This window comes from Drosophila novamexicana, unplaced genomic scaffold (assembly GCF_003285875.2).
Source record: "Drosophila novamexicana strain 15010-1031.04,08,12 unplaced genomic scaffold, DnovRS2.1 tig00001089-arrow-arrow-pilon, whole genome shotgun sequence".
Lineage (NCBI taxonomy): Eukaryota > Metazoa > Arthropoda > Insecta > Diptera > Drosophilidae > Drosophila > Drosophila novamexicana.
Window position 1 is genome coordinate 1,028,104 of NW_020824841.1, and position 22,891 is coordinate 1,050,994.

The 22,891-nt window shown below is 40.1% G+C and overlaps 2 protein-coding genes across 2 annotated transcripts; both read right to left on the reverse strand.

The window, feature by feature from the left end:
- Positions 1-982: 982 nt before the first annotated feature.
- On the reverse strand, positions 983-2,600 carry LOC115766290. Its single transcript, XM_030710157.1, has 2 exons — positions 2,524-2,600; positions 983-2,282 (listed from the first exon to the last, which is right to left on the reverse strand). Exons 1-2 carry the CDS (start codon positions 2,598-2,600, stop codon positions 983-985), a joined length of 1,377 nt encoding a protein of 458 aa, XP_030566017.1.
- LOC115766274 (transcription factor SPT20 homolog) lies at positions 2,556-21,478 on the reverse strand. Its single transcript, XM_030710139.1, has 4 exons — positions 21,197-21,478; positions 7,756-7,816; positions 4,030-7,689; positions 2,556-2,631 (listed from the first exon to the last, which is right to left on the reverse strand). The coding sequence occupies exon 3, from the start codon at positions 7,553-7,555 to the stop codon at positions 4,031-4,033; it is 3,525 nt and encodes a 1,174-aa protein (XP_030565999.1). The 5' UTR covers positions 7,556-7,689; positions 7,756-7,816; positions 21,197-21,478; the 3' UTR covers positions 2,556-2,631; position 4,030.
- Between the last annotated feature and the right edge of the window lie 1,413 nt (positions 21,479-22,891).

The following is a 22,891-nucleotide window of genomic DNA, read 5'->3' on the forward strand; positions in this document are numbered from 1 at the left end:
ATGATAACTTTCGCACAGAAAGGAAAGTGCATACATAACAAAAATAGAAACTGACACCGAAAAAATGAGGAAGAAGAAGAAAAACGCCATGCAAAGGACAAAAGGCATGTTCCTGCCCCCAAGTTACATGTACATGATGTATTCATGTGCATGTATGTACATTTTATATAAGAAGTCCATAAGAAATACAAAGAAATGCATTTGACTATTTAGGTTTAGACAGGTTTATTTATTTATCATCATAAAGGTACATACATATATGTAGATACAGATATACAATAAGGAATTACATGCATACAAAAATATTTATATGAATTGGCTTCCAAGGAATATCTAATATGGTACAATAATTTAATGTTATAGTCTACAAGAAAAAAAAAAAAAAAACAGTAGTAGTGTAGGTGTATATATCACAAATATGTATATTTTATTTTAGCGAAAACTAATCAAGGAACGCCTTACCAATTGAAAAGCCCAATATAATTCAAAGTGGAACAAAATTGGGTTACCCTAGAATATTGAAAGGATTTCGGCTTTGGTAGGACAGAAACGTTCACGTTTTCGAACACTGTTTATTTTCTATACTTTTTATTTGATTTATTTTGTTTCGATTTATAGTTAAGGTACTTACACAAAATAGCGTTTCGTGTTCTGTCGTAGGATAAAATACATACATAAATATATTTAAGCACGTACATTTGATGTTTGTAGGTCGAGATGCGATTCAAGCACTTACATACAATAGACATATACATATATATATATATATATATATTTAACTGCATATAACTTCGTAATAGTACCAACAAATACACAAGAATCCAAGTACTTAGAATATTGTTTTGGGTTTCATATGTGTGCACGAGCCCAAACCAAAAAAATAATGAAAAAAAAAACAAACAAACAAACAACAGCCAGTCAAATCCCAAAATACCCCGCCCCTCCCATACCCGCCCACTCATTCGACGCCCTGCTCAGGTTTTCAGCGTCGTCTGGTCTCGCCGGAACGTATCTGCTCCCGACTGTCACCCCGCTCAATATACCAGTTGTTGTTGCGCTTCTGTTCGTGCCTCTGGCGCGATTGCTCTCGATGTTGCATCATGCGTTCGTGCCACTCGCCGCTGCCGCTATCATTGTCGTGCCCCCCGTGGCGCTTCTTTCCGCGCTCCTCCTTGGACTTGTCAGCGTGCTTTCTGTTGTGTCGCTCCTTCGAATCGTGCTCGCTGCTCTTATATCGGTAACGCTCCCTCGAGTGTTCCTGACGCTTGTGATTATGTTTCGTTGTGTAACGCTCCTTGGAGGCATCAAATGTTGGTTGGGGCACGTGTACGGGCACGGGTCCGCGACTGTTGTTATCTAACGGTGGTGGTCGCATCTTTTCGCCATGTGCATGAAAGGTTTTTGGACCGTCGCTGGGGGCATCCTTCTGACCAGCGAGTGTGCCTAGCCGCTCGGTGACCTTTTCAAAGTTGTGAAAAGCTTGCGATTGCTGCAGCACATCGTTGACCACATTACCAATCTCGTCAGCTAGAGATTCGGCATGCGGCTTGTTTTCCATGCACATGGCAGCGATTTCCACATATTGGCCATCTGGACATTTGTACGGGCGCTTCAGATCCGCTTTGGTTATATCTACCGGATCCACGGAGTTGCCATTGCCAGGCCAGGCCTTGAACGTTTTTGCCCGTCGGCCTTGCGATTGCGCCTGCGCTTGGCCCTGACCGCTGCCAGCCAACGAGCTAAGGTACTGCAACTGCTTGGATATGATGTCAATCTCGGCCCGCATCAAATTATTCTGCAGCTCCAGCTCAACCAGACGCTGCTCCAGCTCCCCAATGGGCTTGTCACCGCCGAGCACCTGCCACTCGGGATTACGCAAACGCCCAACAAACGCCAGTATGGCCAGTGTGGCGCCCACATAGAATACAGCCGTCAGGCCGCTCTGCACCAGCGTTGGCAGGCGGTAGCCCAGCCCCTGGGTTGGCTGGCTCAATTCGCTTTGCGGACGCACAACAGGTGACGCCGTTTGAGCCCGTAGGGCATCATCCAATTCTAACTGGACGCGTCGCCGCTCATGGATCTGCTGTACGGCGATGTCCTCCGGTAGATTGCCCAATAGAGGCAGCTCGTGACCGGAGTCGTATTTAAAATTAAGTTCGTTCAGATGTTCACGCAAAAATGGATGTGGGGAGATACGTCCGGTGCTTTCGCAGTCGCTAATTATCGAAATGCCGTCTGAGACGTCCTCGGCCTGGGTATCTGGCTCCTCGACGAGCTTGCCTCTGTGGATTCAAAGGATTTCAGGATAGTCAATTGCTTCATCTCTCTCTCTCTCCCTGTCTCTTTAAGACTCACCTTGCATTTGCCTGCTCGTCCTCCCCCACTCTCTCCCTCTCCTCAACCAAACGATGCTCTCTAGTTAAAGGGGCTGCTGATGACGACGACTCCTCACTGCTGCTGCCGCTGCCGCTGCTGCTGTTGTTGTCGAGTATCTCGATTCTCTCTGCTGGCAGTATTGTCCACGATGATGATGTGCTAATGGGGAGCGACTGCTCGTTGGCTTTGGTTGTGCTGCTGTTGCTACCGCTCTTCTCGTCCATGCTGCTTTGTCTGGGCTGGTGGCCTCTTTCTCTGCAAATGCATACAAGAATTATTTATTTTCGTATCGACCTTCGTGGCGCTCTACAATTATAGCGAAGCCGATGCGTCAATAGCATTGCCTGTGCTGGCCAGTGTTGACAATTGCGCTTTTTTCCTGCCAAATCTGGCCGTTCTTATATAGCGCGGAAATCTTTAAAAGTAGTGCGAATGTTTTATACTTTATAAAAAATTCTCAAATTACATATTTTTCAACTAGTTTTTAACACATATGTATTTATGCAAATACCACATGCATTTTATCAGCTGATTTTTGGCCTTTGTTAAAGGTGAGATTATCTATGTCTTTATAACTTGGGCAAATATAAAAGTTAAGATACATATATGTACGTATGTCTAACGTGACATTTAAAAAGCCAAATAAATAGCTAAATTTAAAACATAAACACATTCACATTCTAACTAAACATTTACTCGCTGAAGCTAGCCTTTTTTTTGGGCAACACTTGTGCTCGTACATGTAATACACATACATGTAGTACACATACATGTAATACACATACATGTAATACACATGCATACATGCATGCGTGGGTATATGCAGGCGAACGTATGTATGTATCTACATAAAAGTATTTAGTGCTGTGTTGTCCGGGCCTGGGGACTACATACGTATCTAACATTACCTGGGAATATATTGTACGTCTGTGTGAAAAATGTCTTGAATGTTTTGTCAGTTCTAGTTGAAATTTGAGCAATTCGTTTCGGTGTTTTGTTGAAATTAGCAACATAGCATAACAGCACGGTATATGTACGTATGTGTTATTACGCAAAATTTGTACATTTGTTGTGGAAATTAACATAAGCACACATACATATACAGATTTGTTTGTTTTGAACTCGCACTTACCAATTCAGTTTAAAAACAATGCATATATGTATATGTATGCACAATAGATATGTGTGTGAGTGCACTAGTATATTTGCATATGTATGTATTATTGTTTCACCATTTATCAGCCTCTCGCCTGATAAGCAATAGACCTTGAATCTTTGGACAATTGTTGTGTACAGATAATAACTGTCTGCACTTGGCGCAGAAATAAGCGAACGTCGCAATTCCACTAAACGCCTCAACCTTTGTGTTGTCACTACACGACATAGATACAAACAAGCGCACGCTTGCATATGTGGTTCGTACTGCGATATCGATAACTTTAGTCGATAAAGTCACGGTTTTAGGTATTTTTCTGTGGTATTTGTGAGCAAATTCAGTTTTGGGCTAAAAATGGCAGACATTGCAAAATACTCAAAATGCCCACATGCAAGACATTGAAGATTGATCAAATTATAATTTTGGAGCTCATTTTAATATGGTCGGACTGAAAGTGTATGCATCAAATGCTTGGTAAGTCTTTAAATTAGACTTACCCTACAACGATTTCTCCATGATGCGCCTTATTTCGCCCGCCTCAGAGCTGCAATCCCAATCGGATGTGTTTCGCTCCAACTGCTGCCTGTTGCAGTGCTGCACCAGATTTCTGGGCGCCGGCACAACAGTTGCATATGGCTGGCCGTTCGCCAGAACATAGTTTTGGGGCATGTGCAATCTGGGCGCTGGAACTGGATACATGCGTTCGGAGCCGCGACGCGGACTTTTCTGCAAAGTCATCTGATTAAAATTGGTACGCTGCGGCGTCCAATAGATCTGACTGGTCTGCTGCCCGGAACGATCAAGTATAAGAGGCGTCGCACGGCCACTCTGCAGCTGCTGCGCCTGCTGTTGTTGAGCCTGCGCCTGTGCCTGTGCCTGCTGCTGCTGCTGCTGCTGCGCCAGTGCCAGCTCCTCGATGCGCACATAGCCCTGGGGACTGGCGCGAATGTATTGCGGCTGCATGTAAAGGCTGCTATTGTGATAGTCAATTAACTTGGCGGCCTGCAGGCCATCCTCCGTCTGGATCAGCACATACTCCGTAGGTGTAAGCGTCAGCAGCGACTGGGGATTTTGCATCGAGCGCTGAGTCGGCAACTGTTGATTGGACACATACTGCTCGGAGTCATTGGACAGCAGGCTGTTGCGCTTGTTCACGTGCGCATAGATAGGCGAGGCACAATTCGCGCCGCCCGAGCCTGGACCATAGCTAGAGCGCGGCAAGCTCTGCACGCGCAGCGGCACTTGTGGCCTGGCGCTCAGTTGTGAGGCGGGTCGCTTGTGCGTCTCCACGGAGGCGTATGAGACGGGTGAGATATCAGCGCCGTTCTTGTTGCTGTTGTTGTTGTTGTTGTGCCGCTCGTAAATGGGCTGCATCTTGGCGGCGGGCAGCGGCGTGCGATTAATGGATTTGCGGCAAAACTCTTTCACCTTCTCCAGGATCTCTTCGCGCGTCAACAGGCCACCAATGCGACGCGCCGCGCTCGACTCCTTGCGCCTCAGAACTACTGGCGTCTCATTCTCGCTCTCGTAGCCGCGACGTGTCGTCGCCTGATTGCTGGGCATGATCATCTCATCCAGTACGCTCTGGCAACGCGGTGGCGGCTGCTGTTGTTGTTGCTGCTGTTGTTGTTGCTGCTGCTGCTGCTGTTGTTGTTGCAGCAACTGTTGATTGCTCACATTAACAGGCATTGGCATTGGCACTGGCGCTGACGCTGGCCCAATGGGCGTGCCGTCCAATATCATCACCTGGCGATTGCGACCGCTGATGCCGGAGAAGGTGTTCCGCTGCAGCGAGCCGCGCACAAAGTACGGCGCCGGAGCAGCGTTCATCAACTGATTGGACTGCAGATGTTCATAAATGTTCTCCTCACTCTGCCGCTGTTGCCGCTGCTGCTGCTGCTGCTGCTGCTGCTGCTGCTGCTGCTGCTGATGCTGCTGTTGCTGGAGCACCTTGTGGTATAGCTGGCGATCGGTCACCTCCTTGATGGCGCGCAATTGCTCCCATTCATTGCTAGCCGCATCGCCCTTTTGCTGCTCCAGCGTTTTTCTCACTGGCGTCGATGTGGCAATGGGAAAGCTGTTGCGCTCATCGCTGGACATGCAGGATGCCACGGAACGCCGTTGGCCCACGCTCTCCAGTCGACTCAGTGTGCGTTGGCCATTCAATCTGATCTGATTGCGATCCATGGATGCCGATCTGTTGAAACGATTAAGATTGCCTTCGGCCGAGACGCGTCTGGGTATCAGGCTCTGGCGTTCCGCTCCGCGCTGGAATGGCGCATTCTCCAGCTGGCCATCCGCCTGTGGCTTCCATGTGCCATTGACCATTGGCGCCGCATTCCGTTCACTTGGCCTGGGCGCAACTTGTTTGAGCAAATCACTGGATCTGGCGGCGGGACGTGGCTGCATGCCAGTTTCCTGTTGCAACTGGCCATTCGGCTGGCGTCCATTCGTCTGGCTTTCGAGCAGTATACGCCGCATCTCGGCGGGCGTACTACTGTATTTCTTATGGTCATCGACGTCGCCGTAGACCGTGCGCGGCATGGGTATTGCGCCCTTGGGCGTGGTCTTGCGCCGCGTCGCAAATAAACTGTTGGAGAGGCGCTGCAGCACCGATAGCTTCTTGGTGTTGCTTTTGCGCAGAGCCGCCAAGGATTCGGCCACCTGCTGGCGGCGCTCCTCGGCCGTTTGGAATGTGCTCGACCGTGTCGGCGTCGTCGTCGTCGTTGGCGTCGGCGTCGGCGTCGGCGACGACTTGGGCGTGGAACTATTAATGTCCCGCTTCGGCATCAGCGCCAGACCCTTGCGTTCCAAGTACGCCTGGAACTCCTCGGAGCTGATGGTGTTGGTGAAAGTGCCGGGACTATTCCCGTTGCTTGTCATGTTTGTGGTTTCGTTTGGCCCTTGGGGCACGCCGGGACTTGGCGGCTGGTTGAGCTCGTCGCTGGACTCGCTTTTGGTCAGCGGTCCGTCTATGTCATCCAGATCGTCGTCGGAGCTGATTTGCAGCTTTTTGACGCGCTCATCAAACTTTTTGGCATTTTTGGTCACCTCGGCGGGATTGAAGAAATCGCCGTTAGAGTCGCTGCCAGTTCGGATCTTCAGATTGGCCAATTCCGGATAATTTGGTTTCGAGCACTTCTTGAAAGTGGGTATCTTCGGTTTATTTATATTATTATTGTTGTTGTTAGCCTCTTGATTCTTCGACAGCTTCGTATGCGTCTTGGGATCTCGTCTATTCCCCACCGACGACTGTGCGCCTAGGTTTTGCTTTCGCTTCGGTATTTTGCCGGCAATGTCGCGCAGCTCCTCGAATTTCAGACGTGCGAGCACCGTGGGATCGTATACAAAGTAAGCATCCGGATTTTTAATGTACGTTTTAACATATTTGGATTGATTAAGTACCTCCTCGGTGGTTATGAATTCATCAGCACCCAGATTCACTTTACTGGCATTCTTTTTGCGTGCGTTCGATTCGTTCTTTTGCTGTTCGCGCTCCTTGTCCCTAAGATTCTTCTCTTCGAGCTCGCGCTCCTTCAGCTTTTCTCGCTCCTTTTCCTTTTCGCGCTCGCGTTCACGCAACTGTTGCGTAACCGTTTTCCGTACACTCAACGTGGAACGCTTTGTGGGCACCGGCGGCGGCGTCTTCTTATCCCGGCCAGCTATGTGACCATTCTTGAAGGGATTCTGTTGATCAACGATCGGCTCGCCCGTGGTAAACTTACGGATTTTCTCATCGTTCGGATTGAATGTAACGCACTTTTTGGCCTTGCTGCTCTCCCTGTCCAGCGGACTCTTCTCCAATATGTTGTTGCAATTGTCAATCGTATTCTCCGGCTTATCGAAGGGTTCAATTATTTTCAACGTCTCATCGTCTGCGATATAATCGTTAAATACTTTGCCATTCGCGGCACACTTCTCGTCCAATACGCTGCTATCGACAATATCTTGGATAATCTCAAGATTATCGTTTAGAGTGCCAATTGCCTGGGAGTTGCGCTCGCTGGCAATTGTCTCAGACATGTTTTTCTATAACGCTCGGCTAGGATGGACAGGGGGGAGGAGTATGTAGGGATTTGGAGTGGAAGAAAGCTGGAAATCAGTTTTGCATAGCCGCCCACCATTGAGATCGTTGCCAATTAACCGCTCGAAGAAATCTACAACAAATAACAACATATTATTTACCAATTCATATATTTGTACTTGTATATTTGCAGTCATACTTGCAATTCCTATTCTTCAGCCGTTAAGCCTTTAGAAACAGCCTCCAAATTGTTTGGAAATCTGCAAGAAGAAAAGCAAGAATTTTGAGTTTTTATAGGATTTTTTTTTTTATAATTAATTAATTTCTATATCAAAATGAAAGGAATATTGAATGCAATTCTTAAGTACATACAAATTTGCGTTAGTCTAGGTTGTCCGACGAGGAGTTACCCTGTAGCCTAGAATTCGCTTCACATTTAACTTCGTCTCTTTGTTAACTCCACATTATGAAAATTGTCCAAAATAACTTCGGTGATTCTTGTCCGATTGTTAACAAATTTATTGGCCTTAAAGATGGCATTCGTATGTGTGTTTATACCAAAAATCAATAGGGTTATATCACCTGAGGTTGCTTTTGAAGCCCTTATAGAGGGCTATCATCAAATTTTAACCTTTTAAACACTTCCGAGCACATAAAGTATATTTAATCCTGATCAGCATGATGAGCTCAGCTGCTATAGCTATCACCATAAAACTTGACATGGGTTCGTCTTTCTGTTGCAGGCAGTATATATATATATTGTAACCGGCCGGATCGGAGCACTATAACATATAGCTGCCCTAGGAATAATTGAACGAACAAGTTGTTATTTTTCAACTTATCTCGAACCATAGCCATAGCTTGACGACGTCTTTACAAAATCTTATCAACATCGCACCACTATAGCATATAGCTCTATTGGAAGAATCGGCTGACAGGTGAGTTTTTGTCTGTAACATTTTTCTCATTTTGAAGATATCTGAGATGCCCTGTCCACGTATTTCCAAAACTGACCCTGAACTATCCCCAGATAGTGTTAATGCCATAGGAACAATCGGTCGATGATATTGCTTTCATATAAATGCATTTTTGGGGACACACAATCTTTATACCCTGAACCCATTAAAAATGGGTATAAGGGTATATTGTATTTGTGCAAAATCCAAATGTATGTAACAGGCAGAAGAAAGCTTCTCCGACCCCATAAAGTATATATATTCTTGATCAGCATCAATAGCCGAGTCGATCTACCCATGTCCGTCTGTCTGTCCGTCCGTCCGTTCGTCCGTCCGTCCGTATGTATGAATGCAAGGATCTCAGAACCTATAAGAGCTAGAGATGTAGATGCTCCTAGTTCCCGCGCAGATCGAGTTTGTTTCCGATAATCGATAACTTACTCCGTTTCCAAGCAATCGATAAAAATCGATATCGACATCCTGTTTTTTGGGCAATTTTGGTAAATAATAAGAGCTAGAGTCACCAATTTTGACATATAACTTCTAAAATAGAATATATATATGCATTTGATGTTGGAAGAAGAGGGTTCAGGGTATCCCCTAGTCGGGAGCTCCCGACTAGAACCTCTTACTTGTTTTCTCCTGTCTTAGGTTAATTTGCACTGGGTACAGGGTATACATTTATTGTCGGGAACTTTATTTCTTTTCGAGGACAAAATCAACTTTAGAAATCGAGGGACATCTGTGTTTGATTTTGCCATATGCCTTATAAGCAGGTAAAAATTACGAAATAGCCCAAAAATTGCGGAAAATTCTTGTTTTTCCCAAGCATTTGGCCTCAAATGAATTGGCTGGCACATCTGTGTGTGTGTGTGTGTGTGTATTTCCCCCCGCCCTATATTTGCCACATTTTTGCAACAAATTTTCTCAAATCTTTTATTATTGTTCATTAGGGCATGGCCAAGAAATTGTGGGCCACAAATGATGAAAAATGCAAAACGAGGCAATTGCTAAATAATTATTATTATTTCTTCCGGCTCTGCCATAGATGTACTCAATATGTGCACATACATATATCGTATATGTTTATAGGTAATTTATATATGTGTATATCGAGTTTTCTATGGTTATGAATTGTGTGCGATGTGTGTGTGTGTGTGTGTATTTGGGTCACTTGATAGCTAATCTTTTGCCCGTACCTTTTGTGCGGTAATGAAATGCGCATATGGTTAAACGAATGCAGAATTTCGATCTATGTGTGTATGTAATATGTATATAGATACATATATATATATAGCATAAATAGGTATTCATGAGCCTCGTTTACCAATGAAATCAATATTTTTCACCCATATTTAACGCCATAGTAGTGACAATAGTTCAACACATTGATTGCCCTGTTGCGGGTGCATTCGAGGGGTTGGGCGAGCTGGTCGATCGGGTTTGAGGGGTTGCTAGCAGCTGTTTACCGACTTGAAGCATTTCTAAACTGCCTTGCATCCAATTTGCATGCAAATCTGACCGACTTTGTTGTACATTTTTTTTTCTTGCTGCTTTTCAGTAAGTATCTAGTGCACCTTGATACGAGTAGCTGCGCATTTAGTGTATGCCTCATGAAATCGCCATTCGATTGCAAATTGAAAGCCACAAAACCCCGCGCAGTGATTCAGACAAGGCGCCACTTTTGCCACTGTGTTAATCGCTTTCCATGTTGTTACATGTAGTTGCACTCTACGAAACCAGTCTAGAATTCATTGCTTAAGTACAGATGATCCTGACAAGATTGCCCTTGCTAAAGTTGGGCGTATGAGTTGGGATGAACGAGAGTTGGAAAGAGCTAGGTTTTACTAACTTAAACAAAACGTTAAAATATTATAATTATATACGCTTATACATACGTTAATCAACACTGAGATGAAAACAATGAAAATCGCATAGAAAGGCGGTTATTCAAAAAGGAAGGCGGTTATTCAAAGTGAGCTCGAGTAGGAGGAAGTGAATGCGATTAAGAGAGCGAAACGAGTAGAGAAACAGGGAAAGTGATATGGAAAGAAAAGTAATGAAGAGTGAGCGATACTTTAAATAAATCAATTAAACAAAAATTGCCAAATCTGTTCCTGGTCTTATGAAAATCGCATAGAAAGGTGATTGTGCTTACTTTAACGCGGCAAATTGAAGAAAATTATCGCAAAGGCAATATTAGAAAACATACGAATTGGTGTTCTTAGTTCTTAAGGTCTCTGTGAGGAAAAGGTACGCTATATGAGGATTTCTAGATATATGAAGATATTTATATTTATATATGTTGTTCAAGATACCTTCAAATCATGTTTTTTTAAGTAATAGATGGAAAGGTGGAGTATATTAAGACGTCTAGCTCTAAGCCAGATTATTTGTTTATATATAATGTCCAAGATAACTTTACAATAAGTTCGTTTTGAATAGTTTAGATGAAAAGGCAGAGTATATTAGGAGCTGTAGCCCTAAAAGAGATATGTTTATATGATGTCCAACATACCCTCAAATCATGTTCGTTTAGATGGAAAGGTTGACTATATCAAGATGTCTAGTCCTAAACGAGATTTCATGTTTATACTATGTTTAAGATAAGTTTACATTAAGTTGTTTTGAAAGGTTTGGATGGAAAGGCAGAGTATATTAGGAGGTCTAGCCCCAAACAGGATTTGTTTATATGATGTTCAACATACCCTCAACATACCCTATAGGATGTCAAAAATAACTTTAATCATGTTCGTAATAAAAGGTTTAGATGGAAAGGCAGACTTTATGAGCACTTCCAGCTCAAAACACGAATATCTGTTCATATAAAGTTCAAGAAAACTCACATTATGTTCGTTTTTAAAGGTTTCGAATTTGACAGGGATATCTGAGTAGTTTTTTTTTACGGATTCCACAGACATATACATAAATGCTATATGTAAACGTTCTACGCATTATGTATACAAGAACCCATTGAAATAACGGGACAGGTGTTCCCCACATTTTGTAAAACGACTTGCCCATCTACGAGACATCAAGCGTGAATATATGTATTTATATATATATATATATATACGTATGCATGTATAGCACAGCTGGAAGAGAAGTCGAAGGAAAACCTTGTGAAATCACATAAAAGTGCCACCCTTCGTTTAATTTTTCGCTTAAGTCAAAGGAATTGTACAAACGTTACGCGGGGGGGTCAACATTCACCACCCTTGCCACATGCAATCCACCCCTGCTTGACATCTATTAACTAACAACCCCCTGGAAAAAAGTAGAAACTACGAACCGAGCCAAACATAAAAATAAACATGGCCAAGAAGTGTTTGTGGATTAGAAATACAATTGGAAATGTTTTTCAAATTGTTTGCTGTTTGCACTTTTTGCTTACAACTTTTATTTGACTTTGAGATTTCAAAATATTATATTTTTGGCACAACTGCGAGCTAGAAATATAAATTTGTTTTATATTACAACATAATATAAATATCTGGGCATATTGTTTCGATTGGAATCAATTGAAGCAAATACCCAAGACTTGCAATTACTCTGCAATGAGTTCTTTAATGTTTCTTAAGTTGCCTTGACGTGTTCGTGCTGGGCCTATAAACAGATATTTTTGTATATAATATATCATTTATTTGTGTTAAAGCAATATCTTTTCGCTTTTGTTCGAATAATCGCCATGAACTGCAAGACTTTACAAAAAGCTGTAAAATTTGTAATTGGGCATTCATTTGGCAATAATTGTTGGTACACAACTTTAATTTTCCACTTATGGGTTTTGAACTTAACTCTTTGAATTAGCTTGAAAATAGCTGATTTATTTTTGTTTAACACTCGGAATGATTTATAGATTTGAGGTTTTGGCGCATGAGACGGCGCCATAAAGTCAATGGCTTGTCGCACACACAAAGAGGCATTAAAAGATTTATGCGGCAGCTTGCAGTTAAGATACACATACAGATACAAACACACACAAATATATATATACATATATCACATTTAGATACACATCTTAGTCCAGACGCTGGCAGCAACAGGACAAAGTCCTGCCAAAAAAACCAAGAGATAGGGCTAAGAATCTATGGAGTCTAGACAAGCCTTATCGATTGGCTTTGCCGCAGCTGCCCATTTGATGGGTGTGCGTGTGTGTGTAAACATGTTTCCAACACTAAATGGCCAAAAAGAATGAAGAAAAAAGAAAGATAGATGTAAACTCCAGCTGTTTGTATTGTGAAACACCTAAATTAGGTTTTTTTGGAGTAGCAATCGTCGCCCAGATCTGGCCCAGCTCCCGGTTGCCTGCACTTGGCTCTACTCTTGTAATGAACGCATCGCGTTTGTAAACAAAATACACGCAAGGGAATGTGTAAAAACAACAAAACACGCGCCCAACACAGCCCAACTGATGACTGACATTGACGATAAATGAACAATCGACCTCAATAAAGGCAAACACATGCCCCGCATCGCGCCGGACAGCCGCACAGCCGGACAGCCGGATAGCCGTACCGTCCGCTTAACCGTACAATACAAAGGCAAAAGATACATTTGTATCTTCAGCGACTTGGCAATTTCTCATGCCTGTTTTCGGATCGTGCATATTGCAAAAGCAATGTATGGAAACCTTGTCGAGGCATTGAGCTGACCGTAAACTCCATTTCTGGACTTAGCGCCAGCTCCCGATCAATAATTATGTTTTTTGTTTTGGTTTTTCTTTTTTTTAAGAGGCAAATCCCGTTTCGCTTAGCCGATACATGATATTGCAGCTTTTTTATGGCTCTAACGCCTCAAGATACCCGAGTAGCAGATACTCTGCATTAAAAGATGTCTGGCACTTTGGAGAAAATGGATGAAAACAGTCATTTTTGTAGGATGACGCATGAGAAATAAGTCTTAACCAACTGTACAACTTTTTGAATATTATCGATAGATCTTTCGATATCTGAACAAAGTGTTTCCTCTGGCAGTACATAATTTTATATAAATAAAAGTTTACAGTAAATTACCATCAATAATTTTTTTTAAACAAAGAGACAATGCATTTAAATGAGTCCTGACAACATTTTACAGCACTATTAAAATTATCGATAGAATTTTCGATAGCATTTCTAAAAAAAAGGTGTTCCCTCAATAACCTAAAAGTGAAGGCATATAAAAATGGACACAAAACTGACTGCACTGTTGTTTCAATTTTTAAAGTTTCACAACCCCAAATAAGCTTTTAAAATGATCGATAGTAACTATTTAAGCATATAAGTATATAAGCATCAGCGATATTTAGTATATATTTGAAATAACTGAAGGAATACCCTGTATGTTGCGTACGTTCAACTCTGTGCTGTGATAGCCTTTCTATTTAGCTGTTGTACAGGGTATAATTAGTGATGTATCTAATAACAGATCGCAGCAGTGTTGTTCTTCCTCTTCTTCATTTTGCCTTTTAAGAAATTGCTCAAGTGAACTTGAGAGTCAAGCACAGCACAGCACAGCACATTTAGAAAACTGGTTTTCGTTTCCTCAAAAATTTGAACGTTAGTTACTCGGCTCGATGATCCCATAAACTTTGTACGTAGCCCAGCTGGATTTATGCCAGCGACAAGGCAAGGCCAAGATTTACTTGGAAGCTCGAGCAACTAGTAAATGCAAAAAGCAATATTAAAAAAAAAAGAAATAAATAAATAAACCAATTCAAAGCACTTGTACAATACGCTAGCATCTCGGGCTCTGATTAAAACCGGTGCTCAGAGGCCCTCGTGACTTGGCTTCAAATTGGATTGGGAATGAGAATTCCAATTGGACGTGAAATTGAAATTGGAGTCGGCAAATACTTGGTGTGATTATGTGTAGTACGCACTACGCGTACTTTATGTATGTACATACATGCGTACATACATACATATGTACGTACATACATACATGCATGCGTACAAATCTATCTGCGAGTCTCCGGTACGCACGCACAATAAATTGCGCAACACTTTCAAGTATCTTTTTTTTTTTTTTGTATCTCTTCGTCTGGCCGAATGTAATCTTTTAGCTGGCCAAGTGTCTTGGTCCCGATTCCCCGACTGTTTGTGGCTTTTGGTTTTGTTTTGTTTGATCTCTGCTCGCATAGTACTCATTACTACTTAGAGAGCTCGCCCAGCCAGCTCAAGTGTTTGTTTTTATTTACGAGCATGCGCTAAGAAATGCCCAAGATATATTTTCTCATTATGCTTCTACGTTTATTCTCTGCTTTTTTTTATACCCAGTAATCAGTTTAAATGGCTTGCAAATGGAGTTGACTCATATATATATATATATTTATAAGCATGCTAAACAAGAGAGGGCTTTGCATAGATGATATCTATAAGCAGGATATCTATGAGTACATACAAAAGAGGCCTAACAAAACTTCTTCGATACTTGTCTAATCTATTCAATTCTCAGAAAAATACCTATCTACCCAGCTTAGTTATTTTTAGTATCTTCTAGAAATAGAAGAAAGATTTCATACACTTTTCGATTCCAATCTTTTATAACACTCAATCTTGTATAACAAGGCAAAAGTAATCTAAGAATTATATCATTCATTATGTGCATTCATTTACCGCCGGTTAGGCACACTCAAAATTAGAGGGTATCTACCAGTCGCGTGCTGTCCGCTAGTTAGTTTTTTCATATTTATAATGATATGCATATGTCCCTGTCTATATGGCAATCTGTGCAGTGAGACGAATGAATCTTTAATTGCGTGCTGTGGCTACGTCATCTATTGGCATCGGGTTGACCTTACAATCCCATATTCTAAGCGACATATGTGACATATGTACACACATACATGCGCACATATGTGGCTCAGGCAATTGCAGCGCATGTCAAACAATTCCGATTACTTTATTCTAATACGAGCGGCGACTTTTTGGCATCGATTAATTGTTAAAAGATGACGCCACAGCAATGACAATGGTTGCCCCCGTCTCCGGAATTGACCCACTAAGTGGCCGCTATGCCGCGGTGGCTACAGTAAAGACTCGCTGGCAGCAACAGTGAGTGTAACTCGAACTGTGCGCAATGTGTTTACAACTGGCAAATCGCATAGAGTTATGAATGAAACCCTCTTCGATATTGTTTGGGTAATGCGATTTGATGCACTATGAGAAAGTCGAGACTGGAATTATAAACAAACAGTCTTCGTGCATATTGCATGCCATATACGAATGCAATTGAGAACATGAATTGAATTTCTTGAATAGCGTTTGCTAACATTACACATAGTACAAAAATTGAGGAAGAAGCACGTCAGTAGTTTTAAAAGTTTTACAAATTTGAGATGGAAACACATTTGGTTAAGTTCATTAAAAACGAGTGGACCTGCTGGAATAGGGTTTTCTCAGAAATACGCAGACAATTGCAATGCATCTTATGCACTTTTAATTAAGTTCAATTGCTTATGGAATTACTTGAGCGAATTTAAGCTATCGAAATCGTTATAGCAATTTGCATATAAAACTGAGGATTGTCGACCTATTTAATCTAGTTTAATTTGCAAAATTTGCTAAACTCTTTAAGCAGAGCTTGAGCCCAACTATTTCACGCAAAATATTATTCTCTATAGACTTACAAAACCAATTTATTATTATCATTATCATTATTATTTTTATTGTTATTGTCATTATTATCATTATTATTGTTATTATTATTATTACTATTATTATTATTATTATTATTGTTATTATTATTATTATTAATAGTTTTATTATTATCATTATCATTATTATTATTATTGTAATTATTCTTATCAATTTTACTATCATAATTATTATCGTTAGTATTATTATTGTTATTATCATTATCATTATTATCATTTTCATTATCATGATTATTGTTATTGTCATTATTATAATTGTCATTATCATTATTAGTGTTATTATTATTATCATTATCTTTAGTATAATTATTATTATCATTATCATTATTATTATTATTGTAATTATTCTTATCAATTTTACTATCATAATTATTATCGTTAGTATTATTATTGTTATTATCATTATCATTAATATCATTTTTATTATCATGTCATATTGTTATTGCCATTATTATAATTGTCATTATGATTATTAGTGCTATTATTATTATTATTATTATTATTATTATTATTATTATTATTATTATTATTATTATTATTGTTATTATCATTAGTATTATTATTATTATTATTATTATTATTATTATTATTATTATTATCATTATCATTAGTATTATTATTATGATTATCATTATCATTAGTATTATTATTATTGTTATTATTACTATAATAATTATTGTTATCAACATCATTATTAATATCAACAAATTTATAAACTATTTATCTCACTTTTATTTTGAAAAAGCACTGTCTATTCTAGCATTGGGTTAACCCATCACTATTTTATAGACGGGGGTTTAAACCAACACGCTCTTTGTTCAGTTGCCTAAATGGCTACCGAGTTATGCAAATGTTTGTTAGAATTGGAAATAATACAAATTAAGGACGATCGGATTTGATTGCTTTCTTTTTGTCTATTTCAAAACACATGAATAGTTTGAACTATTTTGCTTGCAACTATTTATATTTTCTCTTACAAAAAGGATTGCCATGCTAAATAGCTCTCATGGGAACTATCGAATTGGAGAATATCCTTACTGAATTCCAGTATGACATCTATTATAATGCCCCGCTATATTTAGTCGATCTCATAATTCTCTCCGCCTACTCTTTCATATACTTAATTTATGATATTCTTTCACATTGTCAGTTATTTTTCCGCTATGTGAACGACTATGCCTGGCTCTCAAACCCAAAATGTATCGTATTAATTGTGACTTTGAGAGATGCGTGACAATGTCATAGGCACATCAATGTTAGGATGTCTAGAACTTTAGTGCCAAGCGTTTAGCTGGCTGCGATATTGATTGATTTAATGGCCGGACCGTAAATGGTGGCAGTTTCAGTGATTAGCTTCCATAAAGTTGGTCACGTCATCGTGTGGCCACTGTATGGGCCGATGTCAGTAACAATATGCGATATGTGCTACTTGGTTTTACCTAAAACAAAGTTCATATACATACATATATATTGCCTTGCCTGTCAGCGCGTGTGACGTCACGGCCAACTTAATTAAAGTGAGGTTAAAGTGAACGTGTCTCTCTTTGGGCGTATGTGTGTACCTTTTCTTTTTGCATGGATTGTGCAATTGCAGTTGCAAAAGCGCCGTTAAATTGATAATTCAGTATGTTGTCTGTGTGTGTGTGTGTGTATCAAATTTCACTCACTGTGCGGTCGCGACCGACAATGCAATCAACAGGTGAACTACTAACCCAGCTTTAAAATGTGCACCCCTTCACCCGCCAATCCACAGCCTGTGCCGAGCGCCTTTTGCATATCGTATATGTATATACATATGTACATATATGTTATCGTAAAGGGTAGTCAGATATCGTAGCTGACAATTACGATTACACAGATGCTTGCACACAGCGTTTTGAGTTGAATTGACAGCCACACACATACATATACACTTAAATATGTTTAAACATATGTATTTAAATTTGTGTATGTGCGTGTGTCGTGTGTTTCGCTAGCTGTCTATGGGCGCCGGCTTAAATGATTACTGGCGATTACAGCAGCCGCCCATACACCAAATTATACAATCTACACATAGTTTCATGCTGATTACATATATACATACTATGCTATGTATACATGTACATGCATATATGTATATACATACATACGACACAGTCGGGTTATTATTTGATTTTGTGCGCTTGTACATATTATTATTATATTTTATTTAGTTTTCTTTTCGCTGTGTGTGTACCTACCAAGTTATGCAAGATTTCCAGAAGTAACAAAAACCTGAACAATGGAGGTACACAAAAAATAAAATAAAAAGAAGAAGAGAAGCGTATAAAGAGGTACGAACAAAAAGTAAAAAGTAAAAAAAAAGCGCTTTGTGTGACTTTTCCCGGCATTTAGCTTTTAGTCAAATTTATGTGCACACTTCTATGTAACTGCAGAGTACAGTAAATCTACTTATAAGTATATATATATGAATATAAATATATATATGAATATAATTGTATATGAGTTCCATGCACCGAAGGTTGCCGCCTTGCCCATAAATCATCATCATTTTTGTTGTTTTTTGTTTTGTTTTTGTTTTTGTTTTTCGGCATATCTACATAAGTATGCACCACTTAGATTACACAGCAGATTCACCTTGACAATGTGATAGTGTCTTTGATAAGGTTTCGTGGCATTTCAATTCGTAGTATTCTTTTCAATTTGTAGTCGTACACACATTTGTATGCTCCAACTCGGCACCGAGTGGCCCATTCGGAACACTCAGTACAGCTGTGTTCACAAATATTCTCATATGACTGTCCCGAACTTTAATTTAAGCTTGAACTTTTAACTGATTCGTGTGCGAAGCGCCAAGAGGCTGTGGCAAGTGCTGCCCATTTCGCCAAAGCTGTCAATTTCTGGGCGCGTAACAAAATTTCAAATTTCTTTCGTTGTTTGGCTATAATAGAAGAAAAACCTTGGAATTTGCATACTCGTTGAGATTTATGCTTGAATTTTATTTATTTACAGAATATTTTGATTTTAATTGAAAAATACTATTCAAATATTTGAAATGAAGGCCATATTGCATTATATCTGCAAAGCAAGTATTATTAGTAATAATATATTTGAAAGAACATAATCGTAGACGGGTTTTGAAACAATATTTCTAGTTTTAGTTTCATTTTTTTTAAGAGGGAAGTAAGTCTGCTGTGTAATAAGGTGCAATCAGTGATTATATAAAGCGTTTCACAACACTTTTTTTTTACTTGGAAGACATTGCGCATAAATAAACAGATGTGAGTGATCGTTGCAGTTCTTGGAGGCGTATCCTTAAATTGGAAAATGGTTCCAATGGGATGGGATCACATTAAAAGTGCTTAATTTGTGAGATTTTTCCATAAATACGATATAAAAAGTTTTTAAATACGATAGAAAATCGAAATAAATGCGATATACAAATTATATATATACGATATTCAAAAAGATATAAAGGCGATATAAATACGATAATAAAAGATATAAATTCGATATAAAGCCGATTTAAATTGGATATAAAACAATATAAATACGATATAAAAACGTTACAAATGCGCTATTTAAAAAAATATAAATACGATATAAAACCGATATAAATTCGATATAAATACGATATAAAGTCGATGTAAAAACGATATAAGTACGACATAAAACCGATATAAATACGATATAAAAACGTTATAAATACGATATTTAAAACGTTCTATTTTTGGCTATTACAAAAGTAAAACAAATATAGCTATTTTTAGCTGCTTAACTGCCTAACTGCTAGAAGTAGCTTGAACTTTAGCCCGCTCAAACATGGCAGCACTGCACAGGCAAAATAAGCCGACTGAGCAGCAGCAGAAGAAGCAGACGCAACAGCAGCGGCAGACGCGGCAGACGCGGCAGAGAGCGCTTTTTGGCGCACCCCTCTGTATGCGGCATCGAGTTGCGAATCCTTAAGACCTTAAACCGGTATCTCGGCTATCGGATATGGCACACGCAAAAAGCTCGTGAGTAATGCATGTAGCATGCAGGCCCCCAAAGTAGATAAGCTATGTGAATGTGTGTGTGTGTGTGTGTGTGTGTGTGTGTGTGTGTGTGTGTGTGTGTGTGCATATATGCATATTTAAATGCCGCCTGTATATTATATGGCAGTTAGTTAGTCAGCTCATTTCAAATGCAGCTGTTTTGGCAGCACTGTTCTTGTTGTTGCGCGCAAATGCTGCCAATGGCAGGCAACAGATTGCCAAAGATTAAAACTGCCCTGATAAGATAACAATTATCAATGTGTCTGTGTGTGTGTGTGTGTGTTCTAACTGGAGAGAGAGAGAGAGAGCGAAACAGAGACGTATTTAAATGTTAATTGTTGTTGCTGTTGCGTACAGGGCAATTTTTGGTAGCTGTAACAACAAAAGCAACTGTGGAAAAAAAGGCATTAAACAAAACGTTGGACGCATTTTGCTCGTTTGGCTTTTTCTTTACTTCCCTTTCGTTGTTGTTGCTATTGTTGTTGCTTTTGCTGTTCGAGGCTTTATGCCGTTGTGCACAGTTGGGTTAATATTTCGAGAAATGTTGCTTAGTGCTGCTACCTTCTACCACCATTTTGTGGTCACACACACACACACACACAGACACACACACAGACACACACATACATATTGTCCATAAGCGTCGCATACGTTTGTTGTGCGTTTTTTCGGTTGGGTTCATTCACCGGCAACGCAACAGCAACAGCAACAGCAACAGCAACAGCGGCAGCGGCAGCAGCAACAACAACCACAACAATCCAATAAGAATCATCCAACTTGGTCTCATTCAAACTCTTGCTTAAGCACAGCCGCTTGCTGCGGATGCACGGCTGCAGATACAGATACATTTAACACTACACACACATGCACACACACACACACGTCACGTATGGGCTGTGTTATTAATTTAGCGTGTCTTGTCGTCAATTTCTAATAACATTTCATGATTACAAAAACAAATACAACAACAACACAAATAATAAAAAAAAAAAAACAATTGAAAGAAAATAGTACAATATGTACGAATATTACCGTAACGAAAATACGTTGTGCACGTCGGGTTGGAACAATACAGATGCAGTTGCGATACAAACAAACACAGTCACACACACGGCCGCGCGCACCGATTCCAACTCATGACTGTTTAGCTGTGCGTGTGTGTGTGTGTGGCAATTACCAAAACGACAACAACAACACTGACAACAACAGCCAGCAGTACTCACAACAATAAACACAATCTACGACGCGCACTAAGCGTGTACTCAGAGCTCGAGTACTTGGGGCAAAGGCAACAGAACAGCAAAAAAAAACACGTCCGTTCACCACGAAAGTCGCATGTATTTTGAATCTGACGACCGAGCATGTTAACTAACAGTGGCAACGTTTCGTTGAGTTTTGCATATTCGTTAAGTTAGACCAGTTCGTTGGGTGAGTAAGCGTCTGCGTTGTAAGGTGGTGTGTGTCTTAGCTAGAGGGTAGCTTTAAAGCATGCGGGTGTTTGCATTAGCTAAGCGGCAGTTGATAAAGCACCTCACTAGATGGTGCCACTTTGGTGTGTGTTATTGCTAATCTGTTAGCTTTTAAGCTCGTGAAGCTTTGTTGCTTACGAATGTGGTTGAAGAATAGTATTCTTACGGCCTATATATGTAGCAGAAGATAATCCTTGCTCAGGTCTGGATAATCTTAAAACAAATTCCTATTTATATACATACATTATGTTGTGAACTCTTAGTAGAAAATATTCGAGTCAAGGAGAAATGTTATGGGCGAAAAAGTAAGAGAGAGAGAGAGGGTGAATGGGAGAGGGACGGCGACAAAGAGGGAAAGGCAGCGAGAGTAAGAAAGAGATCAAAAGCATAAGAGAAAGGAGAGACAGAGCAAATGGGTTAAAGAGAGAGAGAGAAAGTATATTAGGGAGGAGAGAGTATGAACAGAGACTCAGTCTATTAGACTGCCACCAAAACTTGTCAATAGAATATTTATAATCATACCCTGAAACATGTAAGACTTACTTGAATTCATGAGAATCGCATAGTAAGGCAATAATTGTTAATGCGCTTTATTCAAATTTGCAGCGCAGCGGCAGTTAACTGGAAGTGCGTTTAGTACATATATACCTACTCACATACATGAATACAAACGTACTTAAACACACTAAGCAGAAAAAGAATGAAAATCTGTGAACTAACTTTAATTCATGAGAATCGCATAGAAGGTCAATTTTTAAAAAGGGTTGATTTTTTAAGCATTTGCAGCTCAGCGGAGCCAATTGTTAAAAAAATGATGTTGAACTTGTTCCACAAATGCATACATACTAAAACGGTTATAAAGATTATCCGGCCTTGCCAGGGGCAAGATCAAATCTTTCCTTGCTCGTGGCACAATTTGAGTCTTCCACTATTTAAAATTCGCATGAACACCAAACCTAGGGGAAGAGTACATTTTACATATGCTAATTAAAACTAGATAAACTCGATTGGTCGGAAAATAAAATGTTGCAATCGATAGTTTATCATTGATATTTTGCCCATGGGCTCCTTAGCAACTGAATGGGGCATAGAAACAATATGTAAAATTGTTATTCATAGTATATCTAACCGATTGATATGAACAGGCGAGCAGAAGCAAAAACCATCTTTCAGCATCAATATCAGCGCCTGCGGGCTATAATTTGCCGCGGGGCAAAATGATGTGGCCAGAAGCGAATGTACTTATTATTAATCTCGA